At 38.7% G+C, this 18,713-nt stretch overlaps 1 protein-coding gene across 1 annotated transcript; it reads left to right on the top strand.

Annotated features, from left to right (window-relative positions):
• The first annotated feature begins 3,927 nt into the window (after positions 1–3,927).
• Positions 3,928–17,762, top strand: LOC112137104 (protein GPR108). The gene is made up of 18 exons (XM_024259244.2): positions 3,928–4,309; positions 4,547–4,666; positions 8,108–8,158; positions 8,271–8,362; positions 8,440–8,510; positions 8,588–8,721; positions 8,796–8,858; positions 8,930–9,031; positions 9,107–9,240; positions 10,137–10,212; positions 10,312–10,385; positions 10,473–10,590; positions 10,663–10,793; positions 11,710–11,753; positions 12,234–12,283; positions 12,484–12,567; positions 14,907–15,028; positions 16,350–17,762. The coding sequence occupies exons 1-18, from the start codon at positions 4,217–4,219 to the stop codon at positions 16,438–16,440; spliced, it is 1,650 nt and encodes a 549-aa protein (XP_024115012.1). The 5' UTR covers positions 3,928–4,216; the 3' UTR covers positions 16,441–17,762.
• Positions 17,763–18,713: the final 951 nt, after the last annotated feature.

Genomic DNA, 18,713 nt, shown 5'->3' with positions numbered 1-18,713 from the left:
AATTTAGAATAGTTTAGAAGTTCTAAACTATTCATGTCATCATCCTGGTAGTTTATGTCCTTTTGCTTTCCACCCAAAAGCGGCACTTTGGACGCTAAATGGCATTTGGGGTGTTTTGGAAGTACTTTTTACACCTGTCTTGGGACAACCCAGGACAGGTGTAAATTACGTAAATTACGTAAATTACGTGCTACTTTTAAAATGTGCTTAAAAAGCGGCGTTTTTGATGGTCAATGCGCCGTTTTCTGGCGTTTCCCGTTTCGCTTGCCATACTACCCTACGAGATTTCGCCATGGCCTGCCCACTTTGGCCCTAGAACACCCCCTCCTCGAAACCCAGAGAACAGATTACTGCCACGGAGGTAGTTAACCGGCCTCATAGCGCATGTGAGCGGACTTCCTGAAACTTCATAAAAAGCGAAAGCAAAGCGCCATTCCTTTGTTCTTGGTTTCGAGCTGCATCTTAAACCGCGGGGGTAACTTGAAACGGTGAGTGAGTCGTTTCAAACAAAGATTTTGTGAGATGCTGCGGCTTTTAATGGAAAAAATGAGTAATAAGACTGCAGCTGCGTCGAGACGCGATAAGAACAGAGTAACGGCGCAGTAGTAGAGCGCTCGCCGTGAATTGGGCATTTATGGAGAGAAAATAGTCTCAATGGGTTTTTGCGTGCGTAATACTTTAATTGTAACTTGTGTGTGCCTTTAGAGTGGTTAAGTTAGTTTCATATGCCTTTTGTGTGTAACTTTGGATTTGTGTGCGCCTGCGTGTACTTGGAGTTGTGTATCCACCTACACTTGAATATCAAAAACGCACAAATAAAACATACAATTGAATTTACGCACACACAGTTTAAAATTGTAGAAGCTTAAAACTAACTACAAATTCAAATAGAAGGCACCAATCACCTGATGCACAAAGACAAAACCACATTTACGCACAGATAAGAGTCAGCAGAGCACTATTCTAGATCATATCTATTTGTTTATTTGTTTTGCTTAATTGACACGCACACAACTTTTTATATAATGTAGGGATACAATATAGATGGAGAATTTGTGACAAAAACCTAAACACAACCAGAATATTATTATTTTAATCTGTAGATCTGCAGAAAAACTAATTCAAACCATTAACTGTGATCCAAAGTCTGGCCTGTGGGCCAAATCCAGCCGCTTGTTCAAATTTGTTCTACTTGTCTGCAGGCTCTTGTCATAAAATCAATAATACACGGCTCCCAGCACTGATTTTTTTGCTTGCGATTGGCTAAATTACGTTATAAGTCATTTTTAAACCTGTAATAACACCCTGTAGCCACCTGACCTTCAGAGCCCTAAGGCCCAAATGAAAGGAACAGATTAATATGGTCTCTGATCAACATTTTACATGAAGCCAGGTTTAAATCATGCAATTTGTAAACCATGTCCACCGTTTTGATCCTTGCGGGTGCCGTCCATTTCATGGTGTCATCCTCAGCCTCAGCAGCGTTTCTGTATTTTGCCCATTAAACAAGCAACATCCAAGCTTTTGCAAAGATAGATGTACATATTGTACATATAAAATGAAAGTGTTTTGCCGATCACCACTAGCTCAGCGGGGAAAGTGGATGTGTTCTTGTTATCCTGGGCAGCGAAGACTCTTCCTGGAAGGGGCTGTTCTCCACTTTCATACGGAAAATTGTGAGGACCCGGTCATTTTTGTGGATTGGGAGGGGCTGGTGCTCGGAGAGCAAGGTTGGAGAGGAATTCTCAGAGAAACATAAATAGAGCAAAATAGATTTGTGAGGAATTAACATTATTATACACTTAAATGATCAAAAAAAGTTGATTTTGTATAATATAGGCCCTTTTAAATGTGTTAAAGAATGCAGTTGGATGGGCCTCTCACATTTTCACCTCATCAAATCTGGCTCTCTTTGCAAAAAGTTTGGACCCCTCAAGGCTATCTTTTTAAATCCTGCCTAATGTAATGCATCCTACCTCAGGCGGAACAGAAGTTATTCTCTAACAAAACTCTTTGATATTATGAGGAAGACATATTTTCTATCGTGTAACCCTTGTGCTATCCTAGGTATTTTGATGTGGAAGTGGGGTCGTCTGGACCCCACAAGACAGTTTTTTTTTTATGTCAATGATTTTATTTTTTTACTGGTGTCCATGGCAGACATGAAATCCACATTTGTCATGGGATGGATAACAAGTCAATGTTAGGCTTGGGTCATCTGGACCCCTTAAAGTAGCACAAAGGTTTAGAAAGCCCAAAATCTTTACTTTTTCATTCTATAATGTGAGAGAAATGCTGTTAATCTTCAGCGAGTTTTCAGAGTAACTTGTATTTTTTTCTTTCTTTCTGTTTAGCAAAGAACCATGGCAGTTCAACGACGGATCCTTAAAGCCCTGGAGGATTTGGACACAGATAACTTCAAAAAGTTTCAGTGGCAACTCCAGTTAGGGGTCAGTTCCTACGAACCAATCCCCAAGTCCCACCTGGAGCATGCATCTAGAATACAAACAGTGACTAAGATCGTAGAGAAATACGGAGAAGATAAAGCAGAGGAAATCACGATTCAGACTCTGAAGGAGATTGACAACAACGATTTAGCCGAGAAGTTGAAGAAAGCCTGCTCAGGTGATCAAAAGTTTCCAATTTAACTTCATTTAACATCTACATGCAGCATTTGACTATTAGTCTATTCTAAGCTAATACTCATAAGTGCTCTCCTTTAAAGCACAGAGGGGCTGATGGCTCCAACCTCCACCACCCCTTCCTCTGTGACGGCCGCTGCAGCTCCAGCCACGATGCTGGCACAGGACAGAAGTGCAATCATTGCCCCTACCATCAGCAACAGCACCACTGGAGCAATAAATATAAGCTTTAGTTCAACATAACTGAACAACACAACCCAATACATTCCTCAAATATAAACTTTTTTTTATTTTTTTTACCAGAATTATTGGTATGTTTTAGGTGGAAATGGAAACCAAATTTAACTTTGAGATGGATCTTTAAAAAAAGACAACTCAACTAGTTTGTTACTGAGATGACAGTGATTGCTTGACTTACACTAGGGTTATGAGAGAGTATCTAACAATCGCTAGAGTTGAATACAATGTGTAACCCGTCTTGTTATTTTCTTTACTTAAACTGTACAATTCAAATAACTAAAATGACAGAATATGTGTCCATAATCTTCACGTATTCTTTCTAATAAGATTCATTTTAAATCTTCAAATTGTTCATTAAAAAACAGTGAGGCTTGTTTTTGTGTAATTATGCTTTTTTTTCTTTTCTTTGAGGAATTGTTTTTTTTTTTTTTCAGATTATTTACATCCCTGTTTTGTTTTGCTTGTTTTTTTAATAAAAGAAAATAAGCTTCACATGCAGACCTAAGTGTTGAGTCAGTTGAATGAAATTGATTGGTGTCCTATCAACATCTTCTAATCATAGTTTGCTGGGAATCTGTAGACTAATAAGAGCTAATCTAAAAAAAAGCAGGTAACTTTACTTACAACACGTTTTGTCTTTGTAAGCTGTTTGTGTGTGTGGCTGTTTTCACATAACATTGACATAAATATAAATATATATACACAGAGGTTTTGATTTTATAAACACTAATTTGCATTTTGCCGCATTTTTTAAGATACTATCCTGTGAAGTAGTGCCAGTGATCTTTAACCTATAATTAAAAAAAATCTTTAAAAAAAAACTTAAAATCATGACGTGGAGGGTTAAAGTTAAAATTCAGTTTGCACATCCGCTTTCTGCCGGAAGTGTACTGCTGACTTAGAATCACGTGACCTGTGAAAAAAATCAAGATAAGGTCAAACAATAAAGCCAAATTCGTTGTTTATATTACTCGAAGGTTATATCTTGGAATATATTGATTTAAAAATCGTGTCAATATTTGTAAGTCGTAAATTTACGGTGAGTTGGAAAAAAATTGGTCGTCAGCGAACGCTGGCCGCTGATTCGCAGCTGATTCAGACCAGGAAGTGAGATGCGTCCGCCGCTCACTAGCTTGTTTTTAACCTTATGCGATGAAAGCACCAAATGATATATAAATTATAGTTTATCTGTATGCAGTATTTACAACCAGGAGTTTTCCCTTATAAGTTAGTAACTTGTAACTTGACTCGGGCACGGTGAAGACTCTTATCGAGTTCTTTTTTAAGCCATCTGGGAGAATTGTTGGTCGAAGTTACCGTTAGCAAAGTCGGTGATGGCCGAAGCACACAGGCATTGTGTGGTCGGATTTCTACTCCTGTCACTGCTATGTGGATGCACGGCACGGAAACATAAACTCACCTTAAAGGTTAGTAACAAGCGAATTGAATTGTAGAGCTACGTTATGTTAGCAGAAAAAAAGTGGAACGCATTTTTTGTTAGCTAGCTAATTTGTGAAGAGAAGCTTCGAGTAATGCAAAACCAGTACTTTAAATGCCAATTTGTTGGAAATATGTCAAATAAAAATAATTCCAAATGTGTTGCTCAAAACTTTTTCAACCAAAGCTAAATCTTGTGACTGAGCTATGTCTTGTTTGTTCCCCAGAATGAAACGCGCTCTACCGTGGACCTCAACAACTTTGGTTTCTTCGCCAATGGGACTTTGAACGTCAACATGTCTTCTTTGTGGATGAAAGAAAAGCTTGTGAACTACAGCACGTATCCAGTAAGAATCATGTTGATAACCAGACCGAAAAGCTGAATTCCTACAATCATTGTGTCAGACTGCTGCAGCAAAAAAAACGAGAAATGTAAATGTTCTAGCAGGCAGATTCAACCTCTTTATTTACATGTTGTTGTTGATGTTTACTTTGTTCTTATGGTGAAAAAAGTCACACATTAGAAAAATCAAGGGCAGAGCAATGTTGCCAAAAAAAAAAAATAGTGCCATATTTTTTGAATTAAACTACAGTAATATTTTTTTTTTCAAGACTGCATTTCCAAATCAAATTTTAGTTGTAAAAGTTTTAATAATGCATTATTTGTGATTTCAAAAGGACATAGGTTGTTCATTAAGACCCATCCAAATAAAAAAATAGTTTTTAACATGTTCTTGTAGCAATTGATGGAGGGCATATATAAAGAAAACAAATCTTAATGCATTCTGTGTATTTGCGATGCACTAGTTACTATAGCAGGCCACAAGCTGACAACACAGGCTTTTTGAGTTTGGCTAAAAGTAGCTTAATCAATCTTATTTGTTTGCTTTTTTTTTTGACTCACTTCTATAAGCATTTTCATGACTGTGTCATCAGATCGTGCAGCTCTGCTGATTCAAACATTTATTATCCACAATGCAAATCTGCCATACCATCACACCCTCTGGGCGCTTTGTTAGATTCTAATCTGCAGTGGAGGCCATTTTGTCATGGAAAAATGAACTATCTTTTGAGCCGTTTAACATAAAAGTTAGGCCTAATTTTCTCTCCCTTTTTTCTGAATTGTTTCAATTTTTAATCAGAAATTTGTCATCCAAATATTTTTCTTTACATCTTAAAAGTAAAAGTAAAAGTTTTAACATAAAATAAACTCAGACTTAAATTAAAATAGTATTGGTCACATTAAAATAATAAAAATAGGATGAACTTTTTATGGGTTTAATCAAATATTCTAATTCCTGTTCATTAAGATTGAAAAATATGTAGGTTTTTAAACCCACCTCCATGTATTGTCTCCCTGGGTGTGCTCATGATGAGATGTGTGGGCTGGATTGAGATGTTTAAGAAGCTTTACTCACATTGTCTGTAGTGTTAAGGGATTTCTCTGTTTGGTAAAAGTCTGCCGAAAATAATCCCCTCTCCATGACGCCACCACCTCCGTCTAGTAATTCCATTCGAACTCTAGCATGACTCTGTTTGCAGTTATGTGTTTCTAGCTAACATCCAAATAGTGAGACATAAATCCTAACTGAGAGTGAATCAGGATGCATGCAGAGGACATAATCCACAATCTAAGGATCTCAGCTGTAACTCTGTTTGCAAAGATGCATAATATTTCAGATAGAAAGCTCCAAGAAAAGAAAAAGTAACTTAAAGACATCAAACCATGTAAAAACTGTCATTATGTCTGTTTCCTCTGCTGAGTCATAAGATATCTTTAAAACTCAAAGCTACACCATTTTCTTAAAAGTTAAATGTTCAAGTCCCAATCCACGTATTTTTTTTTCTTTTGTAAACTCATTCCGAGCAGTCTTTTAATGTTTGAAAATGTGATTTTTAGCCAAAATAAAGAAACCTTTGTTTTTATTTTAAGATTTTTTTAAGATTCATTAAAAATTTGCTTTTGAGTTGTGGGCAGGACTGTTAGCGCACAAGTTAGCCTCAGCTAATTTCCTATCAACCCTTTGTTTACACTCTCCTGCCAACTTATATCACCTGACAAAGAAAATGTTAAGCTAAATTGGAGCTTTACAGCCATACAGTTTTGAGGCAGATGGCTGCTCAGATAAGGAGAACACAGTTAATAGATTTGTCTGCAAGTGGATGGATCAAATTTGACCAGAGAAGGGAGACAGAAATTTTATTTCAATCATAAAATATTTTATACACGTTGTCCATCATGAGAAAAGTGTTATAAGAGAATGTTAAAAACACCAAAACACAATTTTCATTGGATTGCAGTACACTAAGTACAGTAGATTATTGATGATAATTTGTTTTTTAAGGTTAACCTTTCAATGTTTTCATGCAGTAAGTGTATGTGTGTTTTTTTTAAATCTTTTTTTTTTAAGTATTCAAAGCGTTTTTATGTTTGTTCTTTCCAGAGTGCGGAAAATTATCTGTATTTTGTAATTGTTCTGCTTTAATATTTACTTAAGATAAAGCACACGCCCTCCTGACAAAACACTGGAGGATCAGAGTTGACCTGAGAAACTATCCATCTGTTTTCTCTGTGTTCTTCTAGCCAAGATTTTAAACAAAAAAACTTACAATAACCCCCTTTTTGTGTCAAAGTAAAACCAAAATGTTCAAAAACATGGATTTCTCTCAACCAAATCTCAGTTTAACTTTAGGATTGATTTCTAGCTTTTTATTACAGAGGTCCAAAATAGCCAATCCTACTTTTTTTTTTTTCACGTGAAAATGTCTATTATCTCATATTCACGAGAAATTTTTTTTTTTTAATTTTGCTGCAATAGGAAAATATACTGAAACGTTCCTATCAACTCTTGTGGTAACCAACACCATACAGTTTACACCAACAACTCTCAACAATGGCAAAAGAAACCCTCCCCAAACATTGATGTTTTTTTTTTTTTTGGTCAATTTTTGGTTTATTAGTGGAGCTACGCAGCTCAAACGCCTTAATTCCATCTCATGCACCATCCCCCCTCCCTTTATTTCCCTCCTTCAGCCAATAATTGAATCCTATAACAAACGTCTCTGCCTTGTGCGTTCATGGAGGTCCGGACAATAGCCAAACCCACACAGCCACCCAGACCAACTGCAGTTTGCATCACAAACAAAGCAGTTTGTCAGAGAAAACGTCAAACACCAAAGGAACTGATTCATTACCAATTGATGAATTAAATCGTAGTCTAACTTAGGCAGAGATTGTGCTGATGTTATGAGTCAAAAATAACAAGGCTGCGAATCACTGGGTCACGATACGATGCGATACATGGCTCACGATATCGATGAAATCACAATACTGCGATAATTGATAAAAAATCATCTCTAATAACCCACAATAGAAGAACACATACTTTTTAGGAGAATATAATCCCCATTTATTTTTTTAGCTTGAACACAATCATAATAAACAACTTGTCTTATTTTGTGCAACAAATAATAAACACTTTTGTGTTACATTACAGCATCAGTAATACTATGCCTTTGATAAGCATTGACAGCAAATGAATTGGAATTATCAGTAAAATTCAGTGTTAACAATAGTAAACGTGAACAGCAGTGCCACTACTTAGTGCAAAATTGTTGTAAACAACAGAACAAAAATTAAATAATTCAAGTAACGGTTTTGGCTTCTGTATTTTATTACCCTTTGAAATTGTTGATCTTTTCTTAAAGTTTCTTAAAAATAATCAATTTGATATATATGAAGAAACATGTTTATCTACGTAATTGACCTCCATATCTACATTTTTTAGGTTGGTTTCAGCCTCTCCAGGTCTCGAGTTAGTGGAGTTTTGTCCTACACAGTAAGTAGATCTAACTTTCTCCCATGGTTTTTAATCTTTTCTGATCCATTGTGGATCTGCTGCTGTAATACACAGATTTTAAGGATTGAGGATTATTATTTTTTGTTTTCAGGCAGAAGAAACTGAGACCTGTCCGCTCACTTTGACCAAATCACCCAACGATGAGCCGCTCATTCTCTTTCTTATTGACATCCAAAGCCTCAGGTGTGTGGCTGTTACTTTCTGCAAGTGTTCAGGAAAGCTTCCTGTAAAAATTGACTTAATGTCTCGTCTTTGTGCAGCATCAATGTGAAGGCTATGGGCGACCAGGACAATGTGTTGATGGCAAAGCCAAAGACTGAACCAACCGCAGGTAAGTGGTTTTTACTCGGGAATCTGCAATGGACTGATGTGCAAAAACTTTACCTAAAAGAACCCTGTGTCTTCTAGGAAAAAGGAAGACCAGAGATGCTCCTGCCCCAACGGAGAAAGTGTCTGTCAGTGGGAAGTCAGCAGAACCCGATAAGGCTAAAGAAAACGTTGAGCAGACAAAAGAAGTTCAGGAAGGCAGAAAAGCATTCATGGTATGCTGCTTTTCAGTTCTGTCAGTTTATTTGACTTTCAAAGAAAACAGACTGTAAAAATGTGTGTTTTCAAGCTGGACAAGGTGACCCAGTTCACCCTAGACTTGCACAAAATTAATGGCTCCTACAACTTCAGTGTAAGTAGGCTGACTTTAGTTGATCTGATGGGGTTGTGAATGAGACTGAAGGTTGCATCTGTCCTCCACAGTTCGACTTGCTGGTCGGCCCGAAGGCCCAGGGCCTGTACAGCCTCAAGTTCCACTACTGCATGAACAGGATTCCCGGGGTGCAGCTTCCGTACTCCTTCACGGTGATTTTTTGCTGCTCTTTTGCACGTTTCCACTCAGCTGAGAGCAAACATGTAACCGGGCGTGTCGAACCGCAGGTGGAAGTGACCGAGAAGAATCCAGGAGGCTTCCTGTCTGCAGCAGAAATCCCTTTGTCCCGCCTCTACCTGTACATGGCTGGAGTCTTCTTCACCGCCGCCATAGTCTGGGTCCACATTCTCATGAAGCACAGGTGCTTGAGCACACAAACTCAACATGATGACGTGTCAGGATATCACCTGTTTTTTTCTCCAGATGTTGTCGTCAGACTGTTTGCAGTTTTCTGTGTTTTATATCTTCGGAATTTAGTGGATCTGACACTTTATAATGAATGAATGATCAGGTTTGTGATTACAAACCTATAGAATCAAAAGTGACTGTATATGAGAACTGGACTGAGTTACTCCTCCCCTCTTGCATTCCAAACAAGAAGATACCTGCTGGTTCCAAGAAGCTAAAATATTAACTTCTATAGAGAAATGAACCGCTATTATTCTATCATTCTATTTGTCAGAATAGCCAATCTAGCTCTGCTATCTTTTTTAACACGTTCTTGCTAATCCCTAATTTTTTTGTATTTTTTTTTTTTATTTATTTTTACGCTATTCAATTTCTAAATGAACCAATCAGATGCCTCAATAAAAAAAAGGTCTGAAACAGATTCTCCCAAACACGCTTTCAAGTGGGAGGGATGTGGCCTTCCAACAAGCTCACTTCTAATTGGCGATAGTGGTTGCCATAGAAACATTGACTTAGATCAATTACTACTGGAAAAAAAATGGTTACTGATTTGACTTCATTTCATTGGAACAGGAAGTAGGCTGTTTCCCATGGGTGACATCACACTCGCTGAGTCCAGCTTTTATATACAGTCGGTGGTTAGGAAGCGGAAACTTTGTAAAGAAAAAATGTAGTGACAAAATTAACTGGAGTAAAAACACATTTTTTTTATTTAAATGTTTTTTAAATTGAAGACGGAGAAATGTTGGGACTGTATTGTTTAAATATTTTTAACAAGCTGCAGTAAAAAGGTCAGTAATTTTGATGCAGATGAACTAACCACGCTTTCTCCTTGTGCTTGTTTTGCAGGTACAGCGTCTTTAAGATCCACTGGCTCATGGCGGCTCTGGCTTTCACCAAGTCCATATCTTTAGTTTTCCACAGTGTAAGAGCTCCATCATTACCAACCAGGCAAACAAATCCTTTTTTTCAGGATCCGATCCTTTTCAGTTGTTTCTGATTTCCTCTGATCTCCTTCTCTCAGATCAACTATCACTTCATCAACACTGAGGGCTATCCGATTGAAGGCTGGGCTGTCATGTACTACATAACTCACCTGTGAGTGTTGCTGCAGCAGCAGGGAATGCTGTATAGAGGCATTTGTGATGCATTTGTTTGACATGTTTGTGCTCTTGTGGCTCTCAGGCTGAAGGGCGCTCTCCTCTTCATCACTCTGGCTCTGATCGGCACCGGCTGGGCTTTTGTCAAATACATCCTCTCTGACAAGGAGAAGAAGATATTTATGATAGTCATCCCTTTGCAGGTACTCTGTGTGTGTTGGTGGGTTGGCATTGTCTGCATGCCGTTTCAACAACTTCCTCATTTGACCCCCCAGGTCCTGGCTAACGTCGCCTACATCATCATCGAGTCGACAGAGGAAGGCTCCAGCGAGTATTACCTCTGGAAGGAGATCCTCTTCCTCGTTGACCTCATCTGTTGTGGAGCCATCCTTTTTCCCGTCGTCTGGTCAGTGTCTGCCTTAGTTTGTGCCTTAAAGGTCAGATATCAGACTTGGGCAGTTTTAAAGTCTAGATTATCTGGACTGCTACTCTTAGAGAGGTTTCAAAGGCCGCTGTCCTGCATCCAGAAATCGTTGTCATAGCCACTTTGGATTACTGTATTTTCTGCACTTTAAGTTTCTCTGGAGAAGAAGTTGCTGGAGCCAAAAAACAAACCAAAAGCATAATAAAGAAAAAAAAATCATATAAAACACGGACCAAAGTAGAAGCTGCACTTTTGGGGGATTTAATTTGCTTTACGTTTGTCCTTGTTAACAGTATGAAAGCTAGCTAACCACACTTAGATGCTATTAACATGTTGATTCATTCAGGTAGAGGTAACTGGCTGGGCTTGACATGGAAACATAAGCAACACTTTTCCACCCTTTTAACATCAAAGGTCACATTTTATTCAAGATGCACAAATAGAAAAACATCCTTTGTGTCATGAGTCCTCTCCCACACAACTTTCCTTCAGCACTAGAACACGTCAGCTTTCTCCAGTGAAATCAGAGCTCAGAGAAACTGGAGTTCAGCTGGAAAACACAGACGTCGTCTGGTCTCCTGCTCGGTTTAGGATTTCAGCAGCTTAGTCAGCATCGATTCCAGCAAGAAGACTTACGTCACCAAGTCCAGTTTTTTTTTTTTTTTTTTTTGAGGAAGGGTTGATCACCTTAACTTTTAACACAATTAAACCACACCAACACTAACCCAGCACTGGTGCAATAAAAAAATAATGCAATTACCTCACCCTTCATTCCTGTTCTTAAGACCAAAGGTTATGCAAGATTACTTCCTTTAACTGTTATTAGAAAATGGAAGCTTTTAAATAAGTTCAGAAATAAATCAAAGAGTGCTTTAACTGTATCTAACCGTGTTCACAGGTCCATCCGTCATCTACAGGAGGCTTCAAGCACAGATGGCAAAGGTGAGTCAGAGTTCAACCAGTAACTTCAACGTCTCGCTTCATTAAACAGACCCTAGAGCTTTAGACCTGAACTATTTCAATACATGAGCTAGTTAGGTTTTAAATTTATGATTAACTTAGTATTCACAGCTGAATAATTTCTCCCTTTACCTGAGCTGATTGTTGAAATACACCAAAGCTGTTTCACATCAAAGTATTTCTCCAAATACTTCTTTAAAAATGTTAGTTTCCTGTGTAGCTGCAGCTTTGAATAAAGTCTGAAAGCTTCCTTAAAACGGTTCCTAAAATGCTCAGTTTGAACATGTTTCTCTGACATTCAAACTGAAGTCAGATAAGCTGAGTGGGATGATAAAAAAACAAAAAACAAATGCTGGTGTTTTTGTTTATAGGGAATGACGGGTGGATGTGTGTGGGCCTGCAGAAACTGCTGTTGCTCGTTTCTAAACTGAACTTTATCTACTCTTGTTTTTCTTTTCTCAGCTGCCATGAATTTGGAGAAGCTCAAGCTCTTCCGGCATTACTATGTTATGGTGAGTAGAATGAGGTTGTGACTTTGTCTTGGGAGAAAAAAAAATCAATTTTATAGTTTGATATTAAATGGTAACAGCAGCAAGAACCTCTTTTATTTACCTTCCAGTAATTACTCCGAGGAAATATTAAGAAGTGCACTTCTGGGTTTTTTTGTTAGCAAATTTTTCTTATATCTGATAGTTTGTTTTTGTTTTTGCAGATTGTGTGTTATATCTACTTCACAAGGATCATAGCCATTCTGCTCAAGATCACTATGCCTTTCCAGTGGCAGTGGTGTTATGAGGTAAGACAGCAGTTGTTTAACCCTTTACCACTGCCAGTGTTGACATTCTTTCTACTACATAACTCTCCAAACGTTTACGATCCAGAAGCAGAGAAAAGCTGTCTTGCTTGCTGCATTGTAATGCAACACATTACATTTGTCCATCCATCCATTTTCCTGACCGCTTCATCCCTTTCGGGGTCGCGGGGGTGCCGGAGCCTATCCCGGCCACTGAAGGGCGAAGGCGGGGTACACCCTGGACAGGTCGCCAGTCTGTCGCAGGGCCTCAATCACACACTCAGTCACTCACACATTCACACCTAGGGGCAATTTAGAGTCACCAATTAACCTATGAAGCATGTTTTTGGACGGTGGGAGGAAGCCGGAGTCCCCGGTGAAAACCCACGCATGCACGGGGAGAACATGCAAACTCCATACAGAAAGGTCCCAGCCGGGAGTCGAACCGGGGCCTTCTCGCTGTGAGGCAAGAGCGCTAGCCACTGCGCCACCGTGCAGCCCCATTACATTTGTAAGAATATGAAAAGCTGCTTTTTTCATATGAGAATCAGCTGATAGCATAAACTATTGAAGAGTTACAGAATGTCAAAGAACTTGTTATTCAGGTGTCGCCAGCAAAAGACCCACTCTGATGAAAATCCTCTATTTGGTGTTTTTAACTTTTGCCATTTTTCTCATGATGGAGGACATATCTACATAAATTTAAAGTGTTAGTAATGGGCTGGGACAAAGCTAAAATAAGTATCCAGATATATTCCATATGTTCTAATGTATCAAAATAACAAATAATTACCCTTTGACAAACGCAGGTTTTTGTAAAATTTGACAAAATCAACGACAAATCACACTCGCATTTCGCCCTGCTTCAGAAACGGCTCGATTTGGGTCACGTGACGCGTTGACGTCATGTGAGTGAGACAGCGCCAGCAGCAGAATGCAGGCGGACCCAGGGTGTCTGCAGATACATGTATGTGTGTGCGCTGCGGCAAAGTTGAATTCTATAAACATCGTTGTTATGGTCTGACGGAGTATTAGAGCCACCAAAAAAAAAAAATTAAAATTATGATTTTTAAAGTCGTAAATTTACGAGATTTACAATCGAAATGAGCCTATTGTGAATGAACACTGTGAGCAGAACCAGACCGACTAAACTGTGAAAAGCTTCTGATTTCAACAGGTAAACTGAATGTTTAAAACATTGCACATGTTTGGAAGTTTCTTTGTTTGATTTGCAGTTTATTAATCATTGATGGTGGCTTGCAGGATCTCTGCAGATCCGTTGATGAAACCATCGACAGTCGCAGCGGTCCACCAGTCATTTCTTCCTCCGTGAAAGATCAGATCTCATTCATTTCTGTGTGATGCTTTCATCTGAAGAGGAATCGTTTTCGGAATTTTCAGTGTACTTAGCTAACGTGACAGACTGTTGTCATCCCCTGTTGTTGTTGTGTGTTGAAACGGGACGATTCATGTGGAGAACGGGGCGTACGGAGCACTGTTTACATTCTCCTTTGGTTTCTGCGCATGTCAGAGACATGCAGTAAGGTGGTGAAAGAGCTTCTGGGTATGTGAATAAAGTGATTAAATAAGTGAATAAATAAATAATTATAAAGTGGCGGACGGTCCTGCAAACATGTCTCTAAGCTCTTTATTTTGCATATGAAACTCTGCATTACCGACCCGGATAGTCAGCGTCATTGATGATTTGATTTAGAGTCGCCAAAAGGTTCCGATCTGTAAATAAAGCTTCACGTGATGCTCCACGTCTTCCAGCTTCGAGCATGGCTCTGATAAACGGACAGCTTTCAGTTTCATCGGCATTCTCAGCGTCATTGCCAAATAGTGAGCTCCTACTTTCCGCGCTGCCGGCTCAAATTGATAGGGCTTTACAGTCCTCAAACCACAAACACCCGGCGCCTCTGAATCAGCGTCACTTTCAGAACAAATGTTTCCACAATCTGAGTCTGAAGACAGAATTGTGGACCTGGAAATATCGCCGCTATCGCTAGCTCCGACACGCAAAGGAGAAGCCATCTTGCTATGTTGACCCTTCTGACGTCACACGCACCACGTGACCAAAACGGAGCTTTTGACCCGGAAGAGACAGGTTTGCCAAATTTGGCCTCAAAAATGCCGTTTTATTTCAATATTTCTTGCTCAAAACACGCCAAAACATTTGGAAATGGTAAATATAAGGCAAAATACAGTTAACACCGAAAAAGACCCACAACCCCATTACTAACCCTTTAAGATTCAAATTTCCTGACTATCTCACTGTTACTGTTTCTCATGTTTTGCCTCCACACTTGACTCATGTTGAATCAAAACGTCCTCTCTTCCAGTTTCTTGTGGAGGTCTCCACGCTGATCTTTTTTGTGCTGACGGGTTACAAGTTCCGACCAGCATCCAACAACCCCTACCTGCAGCTTCCCCAGGACGAGGAGGACGTGGAGATGGATGAAGTGTAAGAAAACCTTCACGCTTAAATGAACCGCGTTTCACTTTTTTAAATTTTGACTATTGGTTGATTTTCCTTTTTTTGGGGGGTGAAAAAGAAAAGTTGTTGCATCTCAGTCAACTTCCTGTTCAGACAGCTTCTGCTTTGAAGCATCTCACAAAGAGTACGCATGTGCCTGCCGCCATATTGGATTAAAACAACATGAGGAATACATGGTGCCACATGTTTGTCTACAAATATGAACATTTCATGCTGGTCCTTTCTTCCTTTTGTTTGCATGCAGAATTTCAAAATAAAGTTTCAGTATTCATTCCCCTCAGTCAGGAAGAACTATTGACTGTATATGAGAACTGGGCAGAGTGACCCCCCCCCCCAATGTTCCAAACAGGAAGTATCTGTTGCTTCCAAGAAGCCAAAATCCCACAGACTTCTATAGAAAAATAAACGGCTATGTCTCAGTCATTCTAGTTATAAGAATAACAATTCTTGCTCTGAGATATTTATTTATATTTTTTTATTTAAAAAAAAACAGTAGTTTGATACAGATAATAGATTGCATTGTTAGGAAATTTTCACAACAAATAAACCTTTTAAAATATCCATTCTTCCCTTTATTTTACCCATAATTGGCAAGAGTGGTTGCCATAGAAACGCTGACTCAGAGCAATTCTGACCAATCACTGCTAATTGACATCGTTTTCCTCCAACATGGCAGCGTCCACAATGCAAAAAAAAAGCATCTGATATCACTTCATTTTGCTGGAGCCGGAAGTAAGTCGTTTTTACAAGTTAGGTCACACTCACTCAGTCCAGTTCTCATCTACAGTCAGTGAGAGGAATGGTATATTTTCAATCCAAATGAATATTTCCCTACAGATCGTTTTAAATCAAATTTAATTTGCTTTGATGTTGTATTTGTGGGGGTGTCAGCCACATTTCTGAGCCTCTGACGTCCAGCACAGGAAAAATTTGAAGAGATTTTCCTGTAATTGGTTAAATAAAGGCTTAATAAAGAATATACATTTTTAAAATATTCCTTTTTTTATAAGCACTTGATCCTTTCAACCCTTTGATCTCAGACTGTGATGTTTTTCTTCTTCCATTTAACCAAGAATAAAACATGTCCAGCCCCAAGTCTGCTCCAAGATGCCCCCTGGTGGGGAAAATTGATTCCTTGAAGGACATTCAACAACACAGAATATATATATATATATATATATATATATATATATATATTTAATTGATGCCTTTTTTATTTTTGTTTAAAAAAGTAACTATTTGTAATTAAAGCACATTTAAAATTGAGCATATTTCTTTATTTTTTCAGGGTGACCGAGTCAGGTGCTCTGGAAGGAATTTCCAAAGTCAAGAAGACTTCTAACGGACGTGAGCGCCAGAAAGAACCCGTCGCCATCTGAGCGAAGAGCTTCATCTTCCAGAGAGACCAACTGAACCCCCCCCTCGCATGGCGAATGGAAGGTGGTGGGAGGGGGACACAGATGGACCAAGACTCCCTGCTTTCATTGAAGGCTTTCCTCTTGAAACTGAGTGGTTCCAGTGGTCATGTCCGCTGTCTGGCTATGCAAAAAAAACAAAAAAATAAATTAAAAAAACAAAACAAAAAAAGGACTAACATGCGGGACGCTCCGATTTCTCCACACAGAAACTCCCAAGATTCCGGAGGTTTCTGTTGACGCGGACTTGTGGAGATACTGAGACGAGCCCTTTTTTTGGTCGCTGTTGTTTTCTTTTCAGTTTTTCTCCAAAGATAATTATTTTAGAACAGAAATTTGCTCTCGAGTGTGTTTATAAACTATTTAAAAACGGTACTTCTGGAAGCCTTCTTACCTTCTCTTGTGTGAAGCTAGAACATTGTGCGTACGTGAATGTGCGAAGCTGCAGGATTTTTTTGGAGACAATGGCCCAAACTCAGGTAAAAGGCTCATTCGGTGTAGTTCTATTTCGGCACTGTATCCCACCGCTCAGGGGGCGGGGCGTTATCATTTCCCATCAGTCATGGTGCAACTTCCTGTTCATGCAGCACATTTGTTTTTGCTTTTGCTTCTATGGATGTTTGAAGTTGTATATTTCAATATGTTGATTTCCTGCATAACCACATGTTTCCTGTCTGCGCTGAGGAGGGAGATGTTCTCCTCGTTTGGACCTCTGCTGTAATTTAGTGCTTTGAGGAAAGCTCCTCCTCCTCTTTCAAATTCTGACTCCAACTTATCAGAGCGGTGGTCCTGCTTTGATCTCTTGTTTTTTTTTTTTTTTTCTTTTTGGCCTGGATGTTGCAGGAGAAGTGTCTTTGCAGCTTTCTAAACACTCGGTTTTATCATTTGCTCTTGATGATGTGAAGCTTTTCCTGATGACTACTTCTCTGTTTTCGGCCCGTGCAGCCAGGCTCAGTACACGTGTAAATAAGACTGTTAATACAGAGAATTTCTTCATGTTTCGGGTGAAATCCACAGATGAGATTTGTTCTTTTTTTTGGCAACAAGTTGAGTAAGTTAACATTAAACAGTTATCGGAGTCTCCTGATGTTTAACCGTTCCTGTTGGCAGAAGACAGAGCTGCTGTGTTTACACTTTGTGTCTCCAGGCTCTCAGTATTGGAGCTAAAGAAACAGGTTCGTTTAAAGGTGGTGAAGAAAGGTGAATTATTTTTGCTGTTTTTGCTCATTAAAGGAATCTGATTGATGTTTATATTATTGTCACAATAAACCGGATTTCTGAACGGATCTGATCACTCTTCTTTCTAACTCTGCACAGTTTGAACCCTTTTTTCAAGGGAAATATTGATGAAGTATTGATTGAAAATAAAATCTATAAGTTTAGGATTCAAATTGAAAACTCTCGTAAACAGGAAAGAAAACGTTTTCTCCTTTGTTTTTTTCTGATTTAAAGTTTAGATCTGATGTTCAGGTTCATGGAAATTGCATTTATTTATTTAAAATTGGTTTTTAGGTATTCATAAGAGTGAATAATGTAAAGAAAAATAACTATAAGATGAATCGATCCCTCCATCCATCCTCTGAACCTGTCGAGGCTAACCCAGCTACTGTGGTGAAGTTGGATACTTGATCAGGTCAGAAGTCATTTGCAGGCCTATAAACACACACACTTTGGGGACATTTAGGATCATCAAATAACTATGAAGCATGTTTCTAGACTGTGGGAGAATAGAAAACCCACGCAGCCACGAGGAGAACAGACATCTGGGATTCAAACAATTACATTCTTGCTGTGAGGAGGGAGTGCTAACCACTACTCCACTGTGCAACCCTGATCAATGCAAAAAGGAAAAAGTTAGTGGGAAAAAATAGTTGTGAAGAAATACCAATTTATGAGCAAACTTGTCAAACTGACCTGACTAAAGTGATATTAGATGTAAAAGTCACATTTACTAAAACCTTAATTGTGTTCTTACAATTTCTTACTCAATGAGACTTTCTTTGATTCCTGCAGTAGCAACAGAATTATTTTTTAATGATATTGGGTTGCCGTGCCCCCACTACAAACCCATTTTTGATTAAAACTGTTTTTTTTTGTCTTTAAAGATTTTTTTGATGCATTTTTCTGATGTTGGGGGACAAATATGAAGAAAATTAAGATTAAAATTGTATTTTTGAGTATTTCTTTATTCAAATTGTTGTGAATCAGGAGAGCAAGTTTTCTCTATTCATCCTTCG

Source organism: Oryzias melastigma, linkage group LG1 (assembly GCF_002922805.2).
Source record: "Oryzias melastigma strain HK-1 linkage group LG1, ASM292280v2, whole genome shotgun sequence".
Lineage (NCBI taxonomy): Eukaryota > Metazoa > Chordata > Actinopteri > Beloniformes > Adrianichthyidae > Oryzias > Oryzias melastigma.
The sequence above is the reverse complement of the archived record's forward strand: the minus strand, read 5'-3'. Positions and strand labels throughout refer to the sequence as shown.